Raw genomic sequence first — 25,273 nt, 5'->3', positions numbered from 1 at the left:
GACGTATATGGCAGGCTATTAACTGGAAAGGACCACTGCAAAATAATGATAAATCTCTTGCCACCCCATCAAATACCGATTTCGTTTATTTATTTATTTTATTTATTTATTTATTTATTCATTTATTTATTAATTAATTAATTTTTTGAGTGATGAATCCACCCATAAGTAATTATTTCAGTCTTAGTTCTGTTGACGCACATGTAAGCCTCCCTATCCTAGCCGATCCCATATCAGCAGATGAAGTCATAAACCGATGAAATCAAATCAGGAAATGATTTTTTTTTTTTTATGTAGGAGGGACACTGGCCAAGGGCAACAAAAGTCCAATAAAAAAAAAATGCCCACTGAAATGCTAGTCCCATAAAAGGGTCCAAAGCGGTAGTCAAAAATTGAAGGATAAGTGTCTTCAAACCTCCCTCTTAAAGGAATTCAAGTCATAGATAGGTGGAAATACAGAAGCAGGCAGGGAGTTCCAGAGTTTACCAGAGAAAGGGATGAATGATTGAGAATACTGGTTAACTCTTGCGTTAGAGAGGTGGACAGAATAGGGGTGAGAAAAAGAAGAAAGTCTTGTGCAGCGGGGCCGCGGGAGGAGAGGAGGCATGCTGTTAGCAAGATCAGAAGACCAGTTACCATGAAAACAGCGGTAGAAGACAGCTAGAGATGCAACACTGTGGCGATGAGAGAGAGGCTGAAAACAGTCAGTTAGAGGAGAGGAGTTGATGAGACGAAAAGGTTTTGATTCCACCCTGTCTAGAAGAGCAGACATGTGAAGCATACTCCATACATGGACGGATAAGGCCCTTGTACAGAGTTAGCAGGAGGTGGGGGAGGGAGGCGAGGTTAAGAAAAACTGGCGGACACGACTCAGAACGCCTAACTTCATAGAAGCTGATGAGATGAAATGTGAAGTTGCCTGTTCAGGTTATAAGTAAAGGACAGACCAAGGATTTTCAGTGTAGAAGAGGGGGACAGTTGAGTGTCATTGAAGAAAAGGGGATAGTTGTCTGGAAGGTTGTGTCGAGTTCATAAATGGAGAAATTGAGTTTTTAAGGAATTGAACAATACCAAGTTTGCTCTGCCCCAATCAGAATTCAAGCGTTCTGTGGTTTCCCTGCGTGAAATGTTTACTTCCTGAATTGTTGGACGTCTATAAATGGACGTAGAAAAGTGCAGGGTAGTATCATCAGCGTAGGAGGGGATAGGACAAGAAGTTTGGTTTAAAAGATCATTCATGAATAATAAGAAGAGAGTGGGTGACTGGAGAGAACTCTGAAAAACACCACTGTTAATAAATTTAGGAGAAGAACAGTTACCGTCTACCACAGCAGCAATAGAACGGTCAGAAAGGAAACTTAAGATGAAGTTACAGAGAGAAGAATAGAAGCCATAGGAGGGTAGTTTGGAAATAAAAGCTTTGTGCCAGACTATATCAAAAGCTTTTGATATGTCCAAGACAACAGCAAAAGTTTCACCAAAATCTCTAAAAGAAGATGACCAAGACTCAGTAAGGAAAGCCAGAAGATCACCAGTAGAGCAGCCTTGACGAAACTCATACTGGCGATCATATAGAAGGTGTTGAAGTGATAGATGTTTAAGAATCTTCCTGTTTAGGATAGCTTCAAAAACTTTAAATAGGCAGGAAATTAAAGCAATAGGACGGTAGTTTGAGGGATCAGAACGGTCATCCTTTTTAAGAAGAGGCTGAATGTAGGCAAACTTCCAGCAAGAAGGAAAGGTAGATGTTGACAGACAGAGCTGAAAGAGTTTGACTAGGCAAGGTGCCAACACGGAGGCACAGTTTCGGAGAACAATAGGAGGGACCCCATGAGGTCCATAAGCCTTCCGAGGGTTTAGGCCAGTAAGGGCATGGAAAACATCATTGCGAAGAATTTTAATAGGTAGCATGAAGTAGTTAGAGGATGGAGGAGAGGGAGGAACAAGCCCAGAATCGTCCAAGGCAGAGTTTTTAGCAAAGGTTTGACCGAAGAGTTCAGGTTTAGAAATAGATGTGATAGCAGTAGCTCCATCAGTGGCTCCATGGCTGAAATAAAGGAGGGAAAGAAGAAGAAGCAAGGTTATTGGAGATATTTTTGGCTAGATGCCAGAAGTCACGAGGGGAGTTAGATATTTAAAGATTTTGAAACGTTCTATTAATGAAGGAGTGTTTGGCTAGTTGGAGAACAGACTTGGCATGGTTTCAGGCAGAAATATAAAGTACATGAGTTTCTGGTGATGGAAGGCTTATGTACCTTTTGTGGGCCACCTCTCTATCATGTATAGCATGAGAACAAGCTGTGTTAAACCAAGGTTTAAAAGGTTTAGGTCGAGAAAAAGAGTGAGGAATGTACGCCTCCATGCCAGACACTATCACCTCTGTTATGCGTTCAGCACACAAAGACACGGAAGCAGTAGTTATTCCAAGGATAATCAGCAAAATACCTCCTCAGGTTCCCCCAACTAGCAGAGGCAAAATGCCAGAGGCACCTTCGCTTAGGGAGATCCTGAGGAAGGAATGGAGCAATAGGACAAGATACAGATATGAGATTGTGATCGGAGGAGCCCAACGGAGAAGAAAGTGTGACAGCATAAGCAGAAGGATAAGAAGTCATGAAAAGATCAAGAATGTTGGGCGTATCTCCAAGACAGTCAGGAATACGAGTAGGGTGTTGCACCAATTGCTCTAGGTCTTGGAGGATAGCAAAGTTAAAGGCTATTTCACCAGGATGGTCAGTGAAGGGAGAGGAAAGCCAAAGCTGGTGGTGAACATTGAAATCTCCAAGAATGGAGATCTCTACAAAAGGGAAGAGGGTCAGAATGTGCTCCACTTTGGAAGTTAAGTAGTCAAAGAATTTCTTATAGTCAGAGGAGTTAGGTGAGAGGTATACAGCACATATAAATTTAGTTTAACAGTGACTCTGTAGTCGTAGCCAGATGGTGAATATCTTGGAAGATTCAAGAGCGCGGGCACGAGAGCAAGTTAAGTCATTGCGCACATAAACGCAACATCCAGCTTTGGATCGGAAATGAGGATAGAGAATGTAGGAGGGAACAGAAAAGGGGCTACTGTCAGTTGCCTCAGATACCTGAGTTTCTGTGAGGAAAAGAATATGAGGTTTAGAAGAGGAGAGGTGGTGTTCTACAGATTGAAAATTAGATCTTAGACTGCGAATGTTGCAGATGTTAATGAAGAAAAAGTTGAGGAGGGTGTCCAGACACTTAGGGTTGTTGACAGAAAGGCAGTCCGACCTGGGGACATTTATGGTCCCCTCCCCAGATGGGGATGTGTGTTATTAGGTGCTTGTAGTTTTGTGTGGAGGAAGAGGGTTGTCTTTAGAGGGTAGGCTGTGACTGCCCCCTTGTGTTGTGAGACACAAAGGGAAACGTTCAGTGAGGTCACAGCACCCCCTGAACAGTGCTTTAGACCTCACTGGGAGTAATTATCGTTTCGGCAGGTGTCTACTGCCTCCTCCTAGTAAAACCCTGATGGTGTTTCCCAGGGCGTATTTAAACTACTGCCACAGCACCAGATTCTTATAACATTTTTAACAGTATTTCATATCCGGTAGCTACCCTGATGCATATATTAGAGTTTTTTTTTTTATTTATTTATTTTTTTTTCAGTATTCGAGCGTGGTGATAGGAACGAACCAAATTATATGGGGATAAGTGTTATCAACAGTCTAGCCAAACTGTACGACACGGTGCTGTGCTGCCGCCTGGGGCGGTGGTTCGTGCTATACCGAGAGGAGGACAGAGCTCAACAGGGCAGGGGTTACCTTGGACATATTCTGACGCTTCGCCTCCTCACATATTATGCCAGAAAAAAAAAAATGAATGTAATATTTATAGACTTCTCCCAAGCTTATGACCTGGTGTCTAGAGTGCAGTTAATTAGAATTCTTCGAAGATTAAGGTGTGGTTCGATAATGTTGGCGGTCGTGGCGGCGATGTATCAAGTGACTGAGACTGTGTTGGGTACGGCAGTGCTCGCAACTACAATTGGTATACGTTAAGGCTCCTCACTTTCTGCATGTTGTTCATTCTGTACGTGAATGACTTTATAAAGAAAGTGAAGGAGAACTGTGTCGATGTTTTGGCTGCACATCTTCGTTACGGTGGATGACACAGTCCTGTTTCCCACCACAAGACCAAGGATGCAACAGAAACTTTTGATAGTTAAACAATTTTATGATAAGCATGGGATGAAAGTCAACCAAACCAACACATTTTTATTTTTATTTATCTATTTATTTATTTTCTAATAGGCAGCACGCCAGAGGATAAGGCATCAACTCAATTGGAAGGGTTTGTGGTGGACGTGTCCTTGATGCAGCACTGATGCCTGCAATTCTTTACTGTTGTGGGTCCTAATTGAGTGGAGACTTGAAACCTGTCGCCAAGGTATACAGCTGGTGCATTAAAAGTCTTCTGAATGTTACAATGACAACCTGCAATGAAATATGTTATAATGAGTCTGGCTATCCCCCATTACATTGTCTCGCAAAATAAATAAATACATAAATAAATTTTACTCTAAAATCTGAAGACCTTGACGTTCTCCCGATGTTTACCTTGAGATTAGCCTCGGCAACCAGATACAACATAAAAATCCTACATCACTGACTTAATTCACTGATGATATCACCTTAGGGATTCTAGTTAAGAAAAAAAAAGAGAGAAAAAAAAAACACGGTAATACTCGGTCATCGAGGCGTGTGATCTACAGACAGATCAATCCACACCCTTTCTCTACATCCTGTATATAGAGAAAAGCACACCATAAATGGAATCCACCGGGTTGCATTTACACGAACCCGCGTCTTAAACCACTCGCTGGCGTTGGCAGGTGGAGCAGGAGGGGACGTGGCCGCCTTCCGTTAGAAGAGTGGGTGTGTGCGGCGAAATGCAAACCGAGACACGACACACAACATTGTACTCTCACACAGCACATACGAGACACATCCCATTTTTCTGATATAAAGGGTTTGTTTTCTGGTAGGCTCACAGATGAGGCGGTTTGTAGAGTTATCTGCCGAATTCTAACTGTTTACTCATGATCCTTATATGAACAAATACTGCAGATCATTGCCCCACCACCGGTAGTTTTACATTCTGGAATTTCATTGTTATGTGTCTTATCGTTTTACGTTCTGGAATTTCAATGTGTTTTATCTGTTTTCATATGTGCAATGGCCTTGGATTTGTATGTTCTTAATTATACAATTTATTTAGTTTCTCTTTCTTAATTATGTAGTTTTACGTTTTACATGGGTTTACATTTGTGATGATTTTTTTATTTTTTTTTCTACTAGAGGTAGGGTAAGTTTAACCAGATTAGATTACTTGTGCACAGTGCTTTTTTCTTTTTCTCTTCAATACGGTTTTTACTTATCATTATTATTTTTTTTTTTTTGCAGATTTATTAACCGCTTCCATTCTATTATTTTCACATGTTCCAGTTTTATTGTCTTAGCATGTAAGATTTATTTTCAGGATAATTGTAGCCTGTCTAAAGCACATTATTTTTAATGTGTCATATTTTTCACTCTATATATATATATATATATATATATATATATATATATATATATATATATATATATATATATATATATATATATATATATATATATATATATATATATATATATATAACATTGAATGTGACAGCTAGTTGAGCATTTATTATTTTTCTTAAGATATTTTCCTTATATCTTAAGATTGTCTTATTCCTTTTTTGTCCTATTCTTTTTTAATTGGCTGTATGACTTCGCCGAAGCTAGTCATTTTCGCTAGATCGCGATTTCGGGTCCTTGACCCTTCTTCAGTAGCGAAGGTCTATCCGTGTTGAGGGTGTCGGAGAGAATGGCTCAAGCTGATTGCGGGGGTGTATTATTTTATACCGGTAGGCTTGTCACCCCGCTGCGCGTCCTGGTCTCTGATTGGCTGACGGCTGTCGTGGGCTGTGCTGGGTTGCTATCCAAGTTGGGTCTTCGCGCGCTTGGTAATGCTTGTAGGTCTTCGGATTGTTGATTTAATGTAGGGTTTGTCTCTTTTATATATAGTGCTTCTAAGATGGGGAGACGCCTGGTGTCTGGGCATGTAGTTAGGATCTCCGTTTTATCTACTAGCATTCCTCTTGTGATGTTTATGTTATGCTTCTCCTTCAGATGTTTCTTGGGTGCTCCTGTTGCGAGGTGGAAAGTTAGTCGTTGGGAGAGTCTTGTTGTCGTCATGCCAACATACTCGTAGGTGGAGGAAAGGACTTCACAGTTTCCTTGGTTACACGTAAACCTATATATGACATGTGACTTCGGAAGGCTCTCTTTCTCTTTTGAGGGGTTATTTTTTAGAAGAAGATGGCTGGTTTTCTTGGTGTTGTAATAAATTATCAGTTTAATTTGTTTGTCAGGGTTGGAAGGCTTAATGTTCCTCTTCACAATCTGCGTGATGGCCCTCTCATCTTCTTCGTAGGCGGTAGAGAAAGTTGCTTTATAGAAGATGTTGATGTTCCCTTTCTTATCCTCTTGTTGCTTCTTGTTATGCGAGCTGTCGACAATTTTCTTTACTAGGCGGTTGATGTCCTTTTCACTGAAATTTTTGTTTATGAGGACTTGAGTTGAGCGCTGTATTTCTTGGTGGACCTGTTTTCACGTGCTGCAGTGTGTAAGCGCTCTTCTGATGTAGGCTGAGATAGTGGAATCCTTGTACCTCGTGGGACACTCACTTCGTCCGTTCAAGCAGAGTCCAGGATTCGTTGGTTTTGTGTAGACGCTGGTGGTAAATCTTCCTTCTTCTTGTTGCACTAGGACGTCGAGAAAGGGCATGGCTCCATCTTTGCTGTTTTCCATTGTAAATGTTAGCCCAGATGTTTCTTGGAGGTGAAGTCTAAGATGCTCTGCTTCGGCTGCGTCCTTTGTCTTGATGAAAATGTCGTCAATATAACGGCAATATATATCCGGCTTTTTTACTATCTTGAAAACTTCCTCCTCGATGCAACCCATGAAGAAGTTTGCCAAGAGTACACCGAGAGGAGAACCCATTGCCACGCCGTCTACCTGGCAGTACGGCCAGGCAATGGGTTCTCCTCTGGTACAATTGGTACAGCCAATTGAAAAAGAATATAAGACAATCATAAGATATAAGGAAAATATCTTAAGAAAAATAATAAATGCTCAACTAGCTATCACATTCAAGGAGATATGTATTAGAGAAAGACTCCTGCACATATACACCCTTAATATATATATATATATATATATATATATATATATATATATATATATATATATATATATATATATATATATATATATATATATATATATATATATATATATATATATATATATATATATATATATATATATATATATATATATATATATATATATATATATATATATATATATATATATATATATATATATATATATATATATATATATATATATATATATATATATATATATATATATATATCTTTTTTTTTTTTTTTTTTTTTTATAGTTCCTTTTGCATTGGACCATAAAGTAGTGATTTTCTTTTAGCTATAATGTATAATGTCGTCAATAATAAACTAACTCTCATGCCTGGAAATCCGTCTCCTTTGTAAATAAAAATAATGATGTTTTATTTATGTTAAAAAAAAAGCGAATTTTTGACGCAGCACTAATGTCGTCACTGATTAATGAATGTGAGTCGTGAGTAGGCGCGGACTTGAAGCCACTGGTAAAGCTTTATAACTAGTGATTGAAAAAACTACTCAGTGTTAGGAAATAAACTTACAATAACGTTTGTTATGTGGAATCTGGTTATCCTCCTTTAAAAGAATTAACTGTATACAGGCAACATAAGTTTTTTTCTGTACTGAGTAGCAAGAAAGATCACAATTTAATGACAACCCGTTGGCTTTCGTGAAAGGTTTGGTTCAAATATCTAGAACATGTTCAAGTAGATTAGTAAGAAACATGGTAAGTAAGGATGTAACGCCTATAAGTAAAGCTATGACGAAAGTAATTGATGGAATACGGCAAAGTGATTCATCTAAGAATCTAATTTATAAGTATATTAACCAGAAAATGAAAGTTCAGAAGGTATATACAGAAAGACAAGTAATAAATGAAGTAGTTAAGTTATGATTCACCCAGTTTCGTACTAGCTGACATTCACTAGCGTGCGAAACGGGAAGATGGAACAGGTGGGGCAGAGGCAGCCTATCGCTTGAGGAAAGACTGTGTAGCTGAGGTAAGATACAGACCGATCAACACGTAATACAACATTGCCTCATGACCCAAGGTAGTAGAGGTTCATACCAATCCACCACGGTGAACGATTTATTTTCCTTGCAGTTGTGAAATTAATCTCTTTGTGAAATTATTTACGAGGTTCTGAATACCTTCAAGTAAAATGATTGCTAAGGCTGAAATTGTTGTTTAAGTGATTAATTTTGTGGACTAGTCTCAATTGTTATTTTAATGAGAAATGTGTTTAAGTTAGTATGAAATAATGGTCATGAAAAATTTTATCTACACACTGTGGTCAATATTTATCTATCTATATGTGTGAGTGTTTGTGTGTGTGTGTGTGTGTGTGTGTGTGTCCACCACACTACCGCCATTTTTCTGACGAAAAAAAATATGAAATACCAAGTCAACAGTGAGAAAAGAAGAAGAAAAAAAAAGGTAAGTAGAAAAACAAAGACAGGAAGATTGGTGGCCGCCAGACGATCCTGCCTCCATCGAAAGTCCTCAGTGGCTGGCAGGATAGAGGCGGGGAGCTAGCTCGGTGTCACAGTGGTTTCATGAGACGGAGCTGGTCGTTGACTCTGCGTCTTTGGTTTACGGTGGGTGGGCAGGGCTGGAAGAAAAGTAGACGGAAGCAGTAGAGGTATAAGCTGAGAACGAGGGAAGGGTGCAGGAGGCAGATGGAGGTAGATGGAGGCCGCGGAGAAAAAAGTATATATATATATATATATATATATATATATATATATATATATATATATATATATATATATATATATATATATATATATATATATATATATATATATATATATATATATATATATATATATATATATATATATATATATATATATATATATATATATATATATATATATATATATATATATATATATATATATATATATATATATATATATATATATATATATATATATATATATATATATATATATATATATATATATATATATATATATATATATATATATATATATATATATATATATATATATATATATATATATATATATATATATATATATATATATATATATATATATATATATATATATATATATATATATATATATATATATATATATATATATATATATATATATATATATATATATATATATATATATATATATATATATATATATATATATATATATATATATATATATATATATATATATATATATATATATATATATATATATATATATATATATATATTTCTCTTATTTCATTTGTTATCCTGGGATAACAACCTTTTAAGATGTATTGAAAATTAATGTTTCATCGCAACTACTATTACAAATTAATTAACTCCTCAAATGAATGTTCTTGCATAGCTATGTTGTGCGTGAAGAGCCTGAACGAGCTTTTGGTCTGGTGAAGAATGGACAATTCGACGGCATCATGGGTCAGCTGCAGAGAGAAGAATCTGATTTTTCCACGCTTACTGGACCAACACCCAGCCGCATCAAAGTGATGGATTATGTTCACAGTTACCCGCCTGATAAGATTACGATAACGTCATTGAAGCCATCATATCTTCCACAACACTTGGCAATGATCAGACCCTTCACAGGTGCCGTGGAGTTGTCCGGTGATGCAATATACGTAGACAGCATACTGTTTTTACTCTCTCTCTCTCTCTCTCTCTCTCTCTCTCTCTCTCTCTCTCTCTCTCTCTCTCTTTATATATATATATATATATATATATATATATATATATATATATATATATATATATATATATATATATATATATATATATATATATATATATATATACAGATATATATATATATATATATATATATATATATATATATATATATATATATATATATATATATATATATATATATATATATATATATATATATATATATATATATATATATATATATATATATATATATATATATATATATATATATATATATATATATATATATATATATATATATATATATATATATATATATATATATATATATATATATATATATATATATATATATATATATGTGTGTGTGTGTGTGTGTGTGTGTGTGTGTGTGTGTGTGTAATAATAATAATAATAAACGGTTTATTATTTAGGCAGTTAACAAACTGAAAATGTACATAGGGGGTGGAAAAATACTTAACATTAATCCTAAAGGTAAATATAATCTAGAAGGGACTATTGATTGATGGCTCGCACCATGGTGGGAATCGCACTGAGTCTGTACCGGTCAGTGCGCGGCGCCTTTAGGGGCGTTATCTTGTTGTGGTGTCTGGTGGCACGGGCCGGGCGAGGCGCATCAGGCGGCAGCATGTTTCTGAGACGTGGATGATGCAGAAGTCCCCTTCCAAACTTCTATAGAGCCTCTCGGTACCTGGTGGATAGTCTGGACAGGCTCAGGATGTTCAGGGCTTCTTCATTGGTGGTGTATGCAGGGCCAAGGACGACCCTGCACGCCCTTTTCTGCACACTCTCTAACTGTAGCTGTTGAGTGTGTGTGAGGGAGGAGGACCACGCTGGGGAGGCGTACATGAGTTTGAGGAGGATGAAGGTAAGGTACACCCCCCTTAACTCATCTGTCGGCGTCCCCAGCGACCTGAGTCTGCGCAGCATGTACAGCCTGTAGGTAGCTGATCTTATGGTGCTGGCGACATGCTGTTTCCAGGTCAGCTGGTCGTCCACCGTGACTCCGAGGAGCTTGGCACATCGGACCATCTGGAGGGGGTGAGCGCCTACTGAGAGCTGGGGAGGGGGCACTGGTACAGAGGAGGTACAGAAATGCATCACCACAGTTTTACTGTGGTTGATGGTCATCCTGCTCTCCTCCGTCCACGTCTGCAGTCGCTCCAGAATCGCTTGATGTGGCGAGTAGTCCGGGTTCTTGGTGGAAACTGGGATGCCCACGGTGCAGTCGTCCACATACTTCCAGCGATGGGGGGGTGTCAGTGAGGGCGTCGTTAATGAGGAGGAAGAAGCATAGAGGACCCATCTTGGTCCCCTGGGGGACCCCACATGTCAGCTGTTGGAAATTAGAGACAGAGCCCTGATAGCGAACGTGCTGACGCCTCCCTGTGAGGAAGTCGGCTAGCCACGCTATCAGGTTAGGAGGGAGACCCAGACTTACTGCCTTGCTGACGATAACAGTGTGATCAACAAGATCAAAAGCCTTTTTGAAGTCCACAAAAGCAACAGCTAGAGAGGTGTTTCGCTTGTCCAGGTGGCTGTGGATGAATTCAAAGAAGCTGGTCAGGTAATGGGAGGTGGAGGTGGCTTTGATATTTCCAAACTGTCTGATATACACGGTATTACAAAATTTTGGTGTAGGCCCAGTCATATACAAAATCTTCACAAATAAGGCTAGGGATGGGGGTGATAGGGACTGGCCTGAGGTCATTGAGTGACTGTGGACTGGAAGTTTTGGGGATGGTGGTGACATAAGATGTCTTCCAGTCCTCGGGGCAAGAGTGTTGGGAGAGTGAAGCGTTTATTATGGAGCATAGCGGTGTTGCTAGCTCTACAGCAAATTCCTTGTAAATTTTTATAGGGAGGTCAGTGGGTGTGGTGGATCTTGGCTTAAATTTGAGTATTCTCTTAAAAAACATCCACCGCCTGGACACTGGGGGGATGAGAGGGAGCCGGAAGATAGGCAGGAAGCAGAGTGGTGTGAAGGGGAGGAAAGGTTTGACAGATAGCAGCAAAGTGATCGTTCATCTCCTGAGCTGCGAGATTAGCAGGAAGGTGTGAGGTGCAAGGAAGAGATGAAGTGTGCTTTTGTAGGCCACACAAAGCTTTGTCACTGTCTGTTGTTGGTCAGCTTGAGGTGGTGTATCTTCTCTGGGTAATAGTTTGCCTTTGCAGCCTTAATCTCCCTGATCACTCTGTTTCTTAGTTTCCTGTATAGAACCGGGCAGGAGTGGAACGCCCAGGTCCACTGACGCATGAATCTTTTAATGCAAGGCATCATCCAGGGAGCATCAGACGGGTGCGTTGTGACGCTCTTGTGTGTGTGTGTGTGTGTGTGTGTGTGTGTGTGTGTGTGTGTGTGTGTGTGTGTGTGCGTGTGTGTGTGTGGGTGTGTGTGTGTGTGTGTGTGTGTGTGTGTGTGTGTGTGTGTGTGTGTGTGTGTGTGTGTGTGTGTGTGTGTGTGTGTGTGTGTGTGTGAGGAGCAGGAATTATCCTTGCAGGATTTTATGTTGTAGAGGAAACCGTAGATGCACAGTGCATGCTACATTCCTTTGTTTCCAGTTATGTTTCGAGATAATATGATCCAATCATCATACCTTTTCTTTCACATATCCTGACTGTTCAGTTAAGTATATAGGTTCTACGATAGTTTGAGGATGTTCGAACAGAAAGTCTTATGTTTCAGTACCAATACACTTATAACTCTATTTTAATATAAGAAATTGTTTACTTTAATATTTAAAGGCAGCAACAAAGCAGAACTCAGGATAACCGAATCCCTGTTAATAGTCAATAGAAATCTCATAAGAATACCATTTTCTCTCTCTCAAGAGTGTATCATGTCTTACTTTACTAAAGTCTTACTTTATCTATCAACTCGACACAACCTTCCAGACAACTATCCCCTCTTCTTCAGTTAAATTCAACTGTCCCCCTCTTCTACACTGAACATCCTCGGTCTGTCCTTTACTTATAATCTGAAGTGGAAACTGCACATCTCATCTCTAACTAAAACAGCTTCTATGAAGTTAGGTGTTCTGAGACGTCTCCGCCAGTTTTTCTCACCCCCCCCCCCCAGCTGCTAACTCTGTACAAGGGCCTTATCTGTCCATGTATGGAGGATGCTTCACATGTCTTGGGGGGTTCCACTCATACTGCTCTTCTAGACAGGGTAGAATCAAAAGCTTTTCGTCTCATCAACTCCTCTCCTCTGACTGACTTTTTTCAGCCTCTCTCTCACCGCCGCAATGTTGCATATCTAGCTGTCTTCTACCCCTATTTTCATGCTAACTGCTCTTCTGATCTTGCTAACTGCATGCCTCCCCTCCTCCTCCAACCTCGCTGCACAAGACTTTCTTCTTTCTCTCACCCCTATTCTGTCCACCTCTCTAACGCAATAGCTAACCAGTATTTTCATTCATTCATCCATTTCTCTGGTAAACTCTGGAACTCCCTGCCTGCTTCTGTATTTCCACCTTCCTATGACTTGAGTTCCTTCAAGAGGGAGGTTTCAAGTCTAAAAAAGATGTGGAAAAATTGAGGCTAGTATCATCAGCATAGGAGTGGATAGGATAATAATATTATAATTTCCTATGTTTTTTATCCTCTGTACTCCTTGGGCATTTTTATAGGTCCCCATACACCTGTAAATAAATATAGCTGAAAAAAAAAATAAATAAAATATATATATATATATATATATATATATATATATATATATATATATATATATATATATATATATATATATATATATATATATATATATATATATATATATATATTTTTTTTTTTTTATGTAAGAAGGACACTGGCCAAGGGCAACCAAAAATCAATAAAAAAAATGCCCACTGAAATGCCAGTCCTGTAAAAGGGTCAAGGCAGTGGTCAAAAATTGGTGGATAAGTGTCTTGAAACCTCCCTCTTGAAGGAATTCAAGTCATAGGAAGGTGGAAATACAGAAGCAGGCAGGGAGTTCCAGAGTTTACCAGAGAAAGGGATGAATGATTGAGAATACTGGTTAACTCTTGCGTTAGAGAGGTGGACAGAATAGGGGTGAGAGAAAGAAGAAAGTCTTGTGCAGCGAGACCGCGGAAGGAGGTGAGGCATGCAGTTAGCAAGATCAGAAGAGCAGTTACCATGAAAATAGCGGTAGAAGACAGCTAGATATGCAACATTGCGGCGGTCAGAGAAGCTGAAGACAGTCAGTTAGAGGAGAGGAGTTGATGAGACGAAAAGCTTTTGATTCCACCCTGTCTAGAAGAGCAGTATGAGTGGAACCCCCGCAGACATGTGAAGCATGCTCCATACATGGACGGATAAGGCCCTTGTACAGAGTTAGCAGCTGGGGGGGTGAGAAAAACTGGCGGAGACGTCTCAGAGATGAGATGTGAAGTTTCCACTTCAGATTATAAGTAAAGGACAGACCGAGGATGTTCAGTGTAGAAGAGGGAGACAGTTGAGTGTCATTGAAGAAGAGGGGATAGTTGTCTGGAAGGTTGTGTCAAGTTGATAGATGGAGGAATTGAGTTTTTGAGGCATTGAACAATACCAAGTTTGCTCTGCCCCAATCAGAAATTTTAGAAAGATCAGAAGTCAGGCGTTCTGTGGCTTCCCTGCGTGCTATGTTTACCTCCTGAAGGGTTGGACGTCTATGAAAAGACGTGGAAAAGTGCAGGGTGGTATCATCAGCGTAGGAGTGGATAGGACAAGAAGTTTGGTTTAGAAGATCATTAATGAATAATAAGAAGAGAGTTGGTGACAGGACAGAACCCTGAGGAACACCACTGTTAATAGATCTAGAGGAACAGTGACCGTCTACCACAGCAGCAATAGAACGGTCAGAAAGGAAACTTGAGATGAAGTTACAGAGAGAAGGATAGAAACCGTAGGAGGGTAGTTTGGAAATCAAAGCTTTGTGCCAGACTCTATCAAAAGTTTTTGATATGTCCAAGGCAACAGCAAAAGTTTCACTAAAATCTCTAAAAGAGGATGATCAAGACTCAGTAAGGAAAGCCAGAAGATCACCAGTAGAGCGGCCTTGACGGAACCCATACTGGCGATCAGATAGAAGGTTGTGAAGTGATAGATGTTTAAGAATCTTCCTGTTGAGGATAGACTCAAAAACTTTAGATAGGCAGGAAATTAAAGCAATAGGATGGTAGTTTGAGGGATTAGAACGGTCACCCTTTTTAGGAACAGGTTGAATGTTGGCAAACTTCCAGAAAGAAGGAAAGGTAGATGTTGACAGACAGAGCTGAAAGAGTTTGACTAGGCAAGGTGCAAGCACGAAGGCACAGTTTCGGAGAACAATAGGAGGGACCCCATCAGGTCCCTAAGCCTTCCAAGGGTTTAGGCTAGCGAGGGCATGGAAAACATCATTGCGAAGAATTTTAATACGTGGCATGAAGTAGTCAGAGGGTGGAGGAGAGGGAGGAACAAGCCCAGAATCGTCCAAGGTAGTTTTTAGCAAAGGTCTGAGCAAAGAGTTCAGCTTTAGAAATAGATGTGATAGCAGTGGTGCCATCCGGTTGAAGTAGAGGAGGGAAAGAAGAAGCAAGGTTATTGGAGATATTTTTTGCTAGATGCCAGGAATCACGAGGGGAGTTAGATCTTGAAAGGTTTTTACATTTTCTGTTAATGAAGGAGTTTTTGGCTAGTTGGAGAACAGACTTGGCATAGTTCCGGGCAGAAATATATAGTGCATGAGATTCTGGTGATGGAAGGCTTAAGTACCTTTTGTGGGCCACCTCTCTATCATGTATAGCACGAGAACAAGCTGTTTTAAACCAAGGTTTAGAAGGTTTAGGACGAGAAAAAGAGTGAGGAATGTATGCCTCCATGCCAGACATTATCACCTCTGTTATGCGCTCAGCACACAAAGACGGGTCTCTGAAAAGGAAGCAGTAGTCATTCCAAGGAAAAACAGCAAAATACCTCCTCAGGTCCCCCCAAGTAGCAGAGGCAAAACGACAGAGGCACCTTCCCTTAGGGGGATCTTGAGGAGGGATTGGAGTGATAGGACAAGATAAAGATATGAGATTGTGATCGGAGGAGCCCAACGAAGAAGAAAGGGTGACAGCATAAGCAGAAGGATTAGAGGTCAGGAAAAGGTCAAGAATGTTGGGCGTATCTCCAAGACGGTCAGGAATGCGAGTAGGGTGTTGCACCAATTGCTCTAGGTCATGAAGGATAGCAAAGTTGTAGGCTAGTTCACCAGGATGGTCAGTGAAGGGAGAGGAAAGCCAAAGCTGGTGGTAAACATTGAAATCTCGAAGAATGGAGATCTCTGCAAAAGGGAAGAGGGTCAGAATGTGCTCCACTTTGGAAGTTAAGTAGTGAAAGAATTTCTTATAGTCAGAGGAGTTAGGAGAGAGGTATACAGCACAGATAAATTTAGTATGAGAGTGACTCTGTAGTCGTAGCCAGATGGTGGAAAACTCGGAAGATTCAAGAGCGTGGGCACGAGAGCAGGTTAAGTCATTGCGCACATAAACGCAGCATCCAGCTTTGGATCGAAAATGAGGATAGAGAAAGTAGGAGGGAACAGAAAAGGGGCTACTGTCAGTTGCCTCAGACACCTGAGTTTCAGTGAGGAAAAGAAGATGAGGTTTAGAAGAAGAGAGGTGGTGTTCTACAGATTGAAAATTAGATCTTAGACCGCGAATGTTGCAGAAGTTAATGAAGAAAAAGTTGAGGTGGGTGTCAAGACACTTAGGGTCGTCGACAGAAAAGCAGTCCGACCTGGGGACATTTATGGTCCCCTCCCCAGATGGGGACTCCGAGGCTGGTGTAGGAGTGGCCATGATGATTTTAAATTTTTTGAGTGAAGGGTGTGTGTGTTATTAGGTGCTTGTAGTTTTGTCTGGAGGAAGAGAGTTGTCTTTAGAGGGCAGGCTGTGACTGCCCCCTTGTGTTGTGAGACACAAAGGGAAACGTTCAGTGAGGTCACAGCTGGGTTTAATGATAAGTTCACAGGACCCCCTGAACAGTGCTTTAGACCTCACTGGGAGTAATTATCGTTTCGGCAGGTGTCTACAGGTGTCTATATATATATATATATATATATATATATATATATATATATATATATATATATATATATATATATATATATATATATATATATATATATATATATATATATATATATATATATATATAATGGAATACTCACTGTCACTGCCAGTGACAGCCTGCCAGTCCAGACAGTATCAGTCTCAGTCCTTGCATTTACATCTATTAGCATATTAGTAATATAAATAGCACTAAACCTCACATGATATCAATGTCACCAACCTAATATACCTGGCCTCCCAAAGAACACATATTTGTTAATTCCTTGGTCTAAAGTCTTCTTCACCCATACGTATTACTCCCAGTGAGGTCTAAGGCATTGCATTAGGGGGTGCTGTGAACTTATTATTAAACGCAGCTGTGACCTCAATGAACGTTTATCATTGTGTCTCACAATACAAGAGAGTAGTAACAGCTTGCCTTCTAAAGAGAACTCTCTTGCTTCACACAAAACTACAAGCACCTAATTACACACACATACCCTTCACTCAAAATTCAAAATAATAATGACTACTACTACACCATCCTCCCCATCTTGGGAGTGGACCACAAATGTCCCCAGGTAGGACTGCTCTTCTGGTATTCACCCTAAGTGTCTTGACATCCCCCTCAACTTTTTTTCCATTAACTTTTGCAACATTCGCGGTCTTAGATCTAATTTTCAGTCTGCAGAACACCACCTCTCCTCTACTAACCCTCATCTTCTTTTCCTCACTGAAACACAGGTGTCTAAAGCAACTGACAATAGTCACTTTTCTGTTCCCTCCTACTTTCTTTATCCTCTTTTTCAATCCAAAGTTGGACGTTGCATTTATTTGCGCATTGACTTAACCTGTTCTCGTGCTCACGCTCTTGAATCGTCCGAGTTATTCCACCATTTGGCTACGACTGCAGAGTCACTCTCAAACTAAATTTATTTTGTGCTGTATACTTCTCACCTAATTCCTCTGACTATACGAAATTTCTTTTTGACTATTTAACTTCGAAAGTGAAGCATATTCTGACTCTTTTCCCTTTTGCAGATATCTCCATTCTTGGACACTTCAATGTTCACCACCAGCTTTGGCTTTCCTCTCCCTTCACTGACCATCCTGGTGAACTAGCCTTCAACTTTCCTATCCTCCACGACTTAGAGCAACTGGTGCAACATCCTATTCATACTCCTGACCGTCAAGGAGATACGCCCAACAAACTTGACATTTCCGTAACCTCTAATCCTTCTGCTTATGCTGTTATCCTCTCTTCTTCAGTGGACTCGTCCGATCACAATCTCATATCTGTATCTTGTCCTATCACACTAATCCCTCATCAGAATCCCACTAAGCAGAGGTGCCTCTGGCGTTTTGCTTCGTTTACTTGGGGGACCTAAGGAGGTATTTTGATGATTTTCATTGGTATGACTACTGCTTCTGTAACAGAGGCCCGTATCTGTGTGCCGAGTGCATAACAGATTTGATAGTGTCTGGCATGGAGGCATACATTCTTTACTGTTTTTCTCTACTTAAACCTTCCAAACCTTGGTTTAACACAGCCTGTCCTCGTGCTATACATGATAGAGAGGTGGCCCACAAAAGGTACTTGAGCTTTCCATTACCAGGATCTCATTCACTTTATATTTCTGCCCGGAACCATGCCAAGTCTGTTCTCCAACTAGCCAAAAACTCCTTCATTAATAGAAAGCGTCAAAATATTTCAAAATCTAACTCTCCTCGTAACTTCTGGCATCTAGCCAAAAAACATCTCCAATAACTATGCTTCTTCTTCTTTCCCTCATTTATTTCAACCAGATGGCACCACTGATATCAAATCTACCTGAAATCTATGTTCAAACCTTTGCTAAAAAGTCTTCCTTGGACGATTCAGGGCTTCTTCCTTCCTCTCTTCCATCCTCTGACTACTTCATGCTACCTATTAACATTCTTCGCAATGATGTTTTCCATGCCTTCGTTGGCCAAAACCCTCAGAAAGTTTATGGACCTGATGGGGTACCGCCTTCGTGCTTGCACCTTGCCCAGTCAAACTCTTTCAACGTTGTTTCTCAGTATCTACCTTTCCTTCCTGCTGGATGCTTATCTACATTCAGCCTGTTCATAAAAAAAAAGGTGACCATTATCATCCCTCAAACTACCGTCATATTGTTTTAATTTCGTGCCTATCTAAAGTTTTTGAATTTATCCTCAACAGGAAGATTCATAAACATTTATCACTTCACAACATTCTATCTGATCACCAGTAGGGGTTTCGTCAAGGCCGCTCTACTGTTGATCTTCTGGACTTTCTTACTGAGTCTTGGTCTTCCTCTTTTAGAGATTTTCGTGAAACTTGTGTTGTTGCCTTAGACATCAAAAGAATTTGATTAAGTCTGTCACAAAGCTTCGATTTCCAAACTACTTTCCTATGGCTTCTATCCTTCTCTCTGTAACTTCATCTCAAGTTTCCTTTCTGACCATTCTATTGCTGCTGTGGTAGACGGTCATTGTTCTTTTCGTAAATCTATTAACAGTGGTGTTCCTCATAATTCTGTCCTGTCATCCAGTCTCTTCATATTATTCATCAATGATCTTCTAAACTTATAAACTTCTTGCCCTGTTCATTCTTACGCTGATGATACGACCCTGCACTTTTCCACGTCTTTTCATAGACGTCCAACCCTTCAGGAGGTAAACAGCTCACGCAGAGAAGCTACAGAACGCCTGAATTCTGATCTCTCTAAAATTTGTTATTGGGGCAGTGCAAACTTGATGTTGTTCTATGCCTCAAAAACTCAATTCCTCCATCTATTAACTCGACACAATCTTCCAGACAACTATCCCCTCTTCTTCAGTGACACTGAACTGGCCCCCCTCTTTTACACTGAACATCCTCGGTTTGTACTTTTCTTATAATCTAAACTGCGATTTTCACATTTCATCTCTAGCTAAAACAACTTCTATGAAATTACACGTTCTGAGACGTCTCCGCCAGTTTTTCTCACCCTCCCAACTGCTAACTCTTTACAAGGTCCTTATCCGTCCATGTATTGGATATGCTTCATATGTCTTGGGTTGGGGGAGGGGGGACTGATACTGCTCTTTTAGACAGGGTGGAATGAAAAGCTTTTCGTCTCATCAACTCCTCTCCTCTAACTTCAGCCTCTTTATCATCTCCGCAATGTTACATCTCTTGCTATCTTCTGTTCTTTGCATGCTAACTGCTCTTCTGTTCTTGCTAACTGCATGCCTCCCCTCCTCCCGCATTCTCAGTGCACATGTCTCTTCTTTCTCTCACCCCTATTCTGTTCACCTCTCTAATGCAAGAATTAACTAGTATTCTCAATCATTCATCCCTTTCTCTGGTAAACTCTGGAACTCCATGCCTGCTTCTGTATTTCCACCTTCATATAACCTGAACTCCTTCAAGAGGAAGGTTTCAAGACACTTATCCTTCAAATTTTGACCAACGCTTTGGACCCTATTCGGGGATCGGCAAGTCAGTGGCCTTATTTATTTATTTTTGTTTTTTTTTATTATTTTTTTGTTGCCCTTGACCGATGTCTCTCTTACATAAAAAAAAAAAAATACTGCTCGTCAAATACCACAATTTTCTCTTACATTTTGAGGATGTACTGTACTCGAAAGTACTCATAAAATGGTCGAATAAATGGAGTCCAATTAACATACAAGTACATGTCATAAGGCGCTTGAGTATGAGTACATGTACGAGCTTGGGCCTCAAGCCTGATATTGTTATGAATTTTTTTTTCTTTTAGTCAATCTTGGATTCTTGTCTTTTTTTTTATTTTTTTTTTTTGTATGTGTAGTAATGTTTTGGCAATAAATCGACGGCAACAGTGATGGTGACGAGTAACATTGTCACACCTTCACTAGCTGTGAGTGTCAGTAGAATTGAGTGACTGAGGCCGGTACCATCCGCCAGTCTAGAGTCTGTATACACGTCCTGTAGCTGATTTTTTTTTTTTTTTTTTCAAGCCCAGTTCAGATTACAGCCAAGGGAAGTTCCTTAATAAGGAAAACCAAACGGTATTCACCTTACTTTTGTTAAAATCATGGTGTTGTAGATTACAACACCATGTACTTACTGTACAGCAGTGACTATCCTCTTAGAACCAATGTACCCCCTGAAAAGTGCAAATATACCATTGCTGAAACATGTACTCAATGTTGGGGAGATTATTAGTAATAGTAAGAGAATGGGTGACAGGACAGAACCCTGAGGAACACCATTGTTGATAAACTTAGGAGAATAACAGTAACTGTCCACTATGGTACCAATAGACCAGTCAAAAAGGACACTTGAGATGAAGTTATAGAGCGAAGGACAGAAGCCGTAGGAGGGTAGTTTGAAAATTAAAGCTTTGTGGCAGATTCTATCAAAAGCTTTAGATATATGTAAGGTAACAGCAAAAGTTTCACCCAAAACTCCTAAAAGAGGATGACCAAGACTCAGTGATGAAATGCAGAAAATAACCAGCAGAGCAGCCACGACAGAATCCATACTGCCGATTAGATATAAGATTGCGAAGTGATGTTTAAGAATCTTCCAGTTGAAGATGGATTGAAAAAAAAATGAAGGAAACAGGAAATTAAAGTAATAGGACTGTAGTTTGAGGGTTCAGAGAGGTCACCCTATCTAGACAGGTTGAACGTAAGCAAAGGTAGGTGTTAGTGAACATAGCTGGAAGTGTCTGACTAGACAAGTTGGAGGTATGATTTCGGAGAAGAATAAGAGGGACCCCATGAGACCCATAAATCTCATGCTCAATGTGCTGCACATTGCAATTATGCCCTCATTATGACAGTGCTCTGCCAGAGCATATACGAGTACATCTGCGCAAGCTGATGATGGGCCTGCACTATGTGGGAGGTATTTCGTAAGTTTGAGTTCTTCATTGATATGGATACATTGCGTAAATACTGCAAAACCTTTGAGGCAGGATAAAGGGAGAGAGCGGACGGAAGGTGCTCAGATGGCCTCCGCGAAACCTCTGTCAGATGTACCACAGGAAAGGTGCGCACTTGAGGTGGCAGGTGCCCGTTAACCGGTCTAGTCCCGTTCTTGGTGCATCTGTCAGAAAAGGCACTGACTTAATAAAGCTCTAAAATCTTTTCAATAGGGAGATTTTCTGTTCACATTCTTTCTTATAATTATCATAGATTCCGTTAAATAAGATCCAGTGGCGGCTTTTTACTTATACACACTGAATCTTGGACAATTCTCTTAGATATTCGATGAAATTTTGTCATTTCTATTACTTTAGTAAATGTTAATTTTTTTTTTTTTTTCCCCGTTCATTGGCTACAAGAGTAGAGGATCATCGTTCTTTTCCTGAGCATCTTTGGCACTGATGACTCCACTCTTTATTTCTTAACGTCATTTGTCAGACGCTTAACTTAACACGAATGAATCAGATCACGTTGATAAGCCACATAAATGTTTAACGTTTGACCTTTATTTAGCAATCAGGCATAACAACTAGTCTTGTTCAATGTTCATTTTTTTTTTCTTATACGCACAACACGACTTCCACACAACTGCCCCTTCTTCAATGACACTGAGTTATCTTCCTCTCTTTCACTATATATCTGAGTGCTTTAAAGATAAATCAATTGGGTATTTGGATTTCATCCCTCGCTAAAGCAACATCCATGAATTTAGTTACTCTGTGCAATTCCCAGTAATTTCTTTTACCAAGTTGCTAATTCTAAACAAAACTCTTTGTGGAGTACAAATGCCATATGTTACGACCAGATTAAGCCCCTTCTTAGTTGCCAAAACCTTGGCATCGGCGGATCGTGGTAAAAAAAAAAAAAGGGGGGGCTGCATAATAATTTCAAATTGCAATAATAATGAGGCCGTGCTGTAGGCAATTTTGTTTTAATCACAAACGCAACGCTTAATACCTCATAGGCTCACAATTTATTTATTTTTTTTTTTGCGTTGCCAAAGCTATGATGAACATTCATCAAGTTATATGTACAATATGTAGTATTGAGGTAACCAGGACACTAAAACTAAGCTTCGGTTGTCACTTAGGGTGCTAAAACTTGTTAGTATTCACGAATCACGGATGAGAAAGGATTCGTGAGCCACGTGCTAGGGAGGACAGGCGGTAAAGAGAACACACAGGAATGAGTTTTTAATATCCCGTGGACTATTTCCCACAGACGGGCCACCCACGCCCATTAGGATTTTATAAGCCTTTCTGCTCGAGAAGGGCCTATCTGTAGTCTCCCAGACGACATAAGAACATAAGAACATAAGAAATAAGGGAAGCTGCAAGAAGCGACTAGGCTTACACGTGGCAGTCCCTGTATGAAATATACATACCTATTTCTATTATCCCCACCCATAAACCTGTCTAATCTTCTCTTAAAGCTCTCTAACGTCCTAGCATTAACAACGTGATTATTGAGTAAGTTCCACTCATCTATCACTCTATTTGTGAACCAATTTTTTCCTATCTCCTTCCTAAACCCAAATTTTTCAAGCTTGAACCAGTTTTTTTCTAGTTCTACCCTGGTTCCTGATCCCCCTTGTTATAACCCTTATACCACTTAAAGACTTCTATCAGGTCCCCTCTTAACCTACGTGTCTGTAAAGAATGTAGATTAACAACTTCAATCTCGCCTCGTAAGGAATACTTCTCATCCACTGTATCCTTTTAGTCATTCTCCTCTGTACTGATTCTAATAGACTTATATATTTCCTGTAATGTGGGGACCAGAACTGCACAGCGTAGTCTAGATGAGGTCTGACCAGCGCCAAGTATTATATTACTTCCGGCCTTCTGCTTTTAACACTCTTAAAAATGAATCCTAGTACCCTATTTGTCGTTTTTGGCCTCTGTGCATTGTTTTCTTAGACGGAGTTCAGAGCTAACTATAACTCCTAAATCTTTCTCGCACCCTGTACCTACCAGAGTTTGGTTGTTTAATGTGTATCTACTGTGTGGGTTTCCTCTACCTACGCTAAGTACTTTGCATTTATTGCATTTGCCATCTGTCCGTTCATTCATTCATCCTATATAAATCTGCTTGCAAGGCGATGGCATCCGATTCTGACCTAATTAATCTACCTATCTTTGTGTCATCCGCAAATTTACTAACATCACTACTAATTCCACTATCCAAGTCATTGATATATATTAGAAATAACAATGGCCCTAATACTGATCCCTGTGGCACCCCACTAATTACATGACCGCACTCGGATTTCGAGCCGTTTATTACAACTCTCTGTCGCCTGTCGCTAAGCCATGACCCTATCCAGCATAACACCTTCACATCTATCCAGTGTGCCCTAACCTTTCTCAGGATCCTTTGATGAGGTACCTTGTGAAATGCTTTATTAAAGTCATAATGCTTTACTAAAGTCATAATTATTTCCATTAACTACTGCCTCGTACACTTTACTGTAAAAAAAATAAATAACAAGTTTGTCAGGCAAGACTTCCCCTTCGTGAAGCCATGCTATGGCTGATTTATCAAGTTATGTTTGTCTAAATGTTCCCTAATGTTCCTCGCTATTATTGACTCTAATATTTTACCTACAACTGAAGTTAAGCTGACAGGTCTATAGTTAGACGCTAAAATTTTATCCCCTTTCTTAAAGATGGGTACTACATTAGCCTGCCTCCACATTACTGGTACCTCACCTGACTCAAGTGATTTCCTAAAGACATAAACTAACGGCTCACTAATAACTTATTTGCATTCCTTAAGTACTCTGGGATATATTTCATCTGGTTCTGGTGTTCTGAGCTTTTTAGCCTGTCTATCTCTTGTTCCACTGTCTCCCTAGTTATGGAAATATCTGTCAGCTTCTCGTTCTCATCTGCTCTAAACAACTGTTCACTATCTGGCATATTCTGCATGTTTTCCTGGGTGAAGACAGTTAAAAAAATACTCAATCAGTATTTTACTAATCTCCTCTCCAGAACTAACCAGCTCCTCATCTGCTGCCTTTAATGGACCTATAGTATCCTTATTCTTCGTCCTGTATACCTGATAAAATCCCTTGGGGTTCGTCTTCGCCTGGCTGGCTACCTTTAATTCACAATTGTCCTTTGCTTTCCTCGTTAACTTCCTGACTGTTCTAACTAGTTCATTATATTGTGACCTTAAAATTTCTTCACCTGCCCTTAATCTCTTATATATATTTCTCTTACGCTCTATATAATATTTTAACCTAGCAGTCATCCATTTAGGGTAATTTTTCTATGATCGTATTGCCCTAT

At 39.6% G+C, this 25,273-nt stretch overlaps 1 protein-coding gene across 1 annotated transcript in view; it reads left to right on the top strand.

Moving 5' to 3' along the window:
* Positions 1-25,273, top strand: part of LOC135110048 (glutamate receptor ionotropic, delta-2-like) — a 153,508-nt gene that overhangs the window by 72,007 nt on the left and 56,228 nt on the right. Inside the window, exon 6 of the mRNA XM_064022022.1 lies at positions 9,617-9,855. Coding sequence (XP_063878092.1) covers positions 9,617-9,855 — 239 coding nt within the window. The remainder of the gene's footprint in view (positions 1-9,616; positions 9,856-25,273) is intronic.

Source organism: Scylla paramamosain, chromosome 19, assembly GCF_035594125.1.
Source record: "Scylla paramamosain isolate STU-SP2022 chromosome 19, ASM3559412v1, whole genome shotgun sequence".
Lineage (NCBI taxonomy): Eukaryota > Metazoa > Arthropoda > Malacostraca > Decapoda > Portunidae > Scylla > Scylla paramamosain.
The sequence above is the reverse complement of the archived record's forward strand: the minus strand, read 5'-3'. Positions and strand labels throughout refer to the sequence as shown.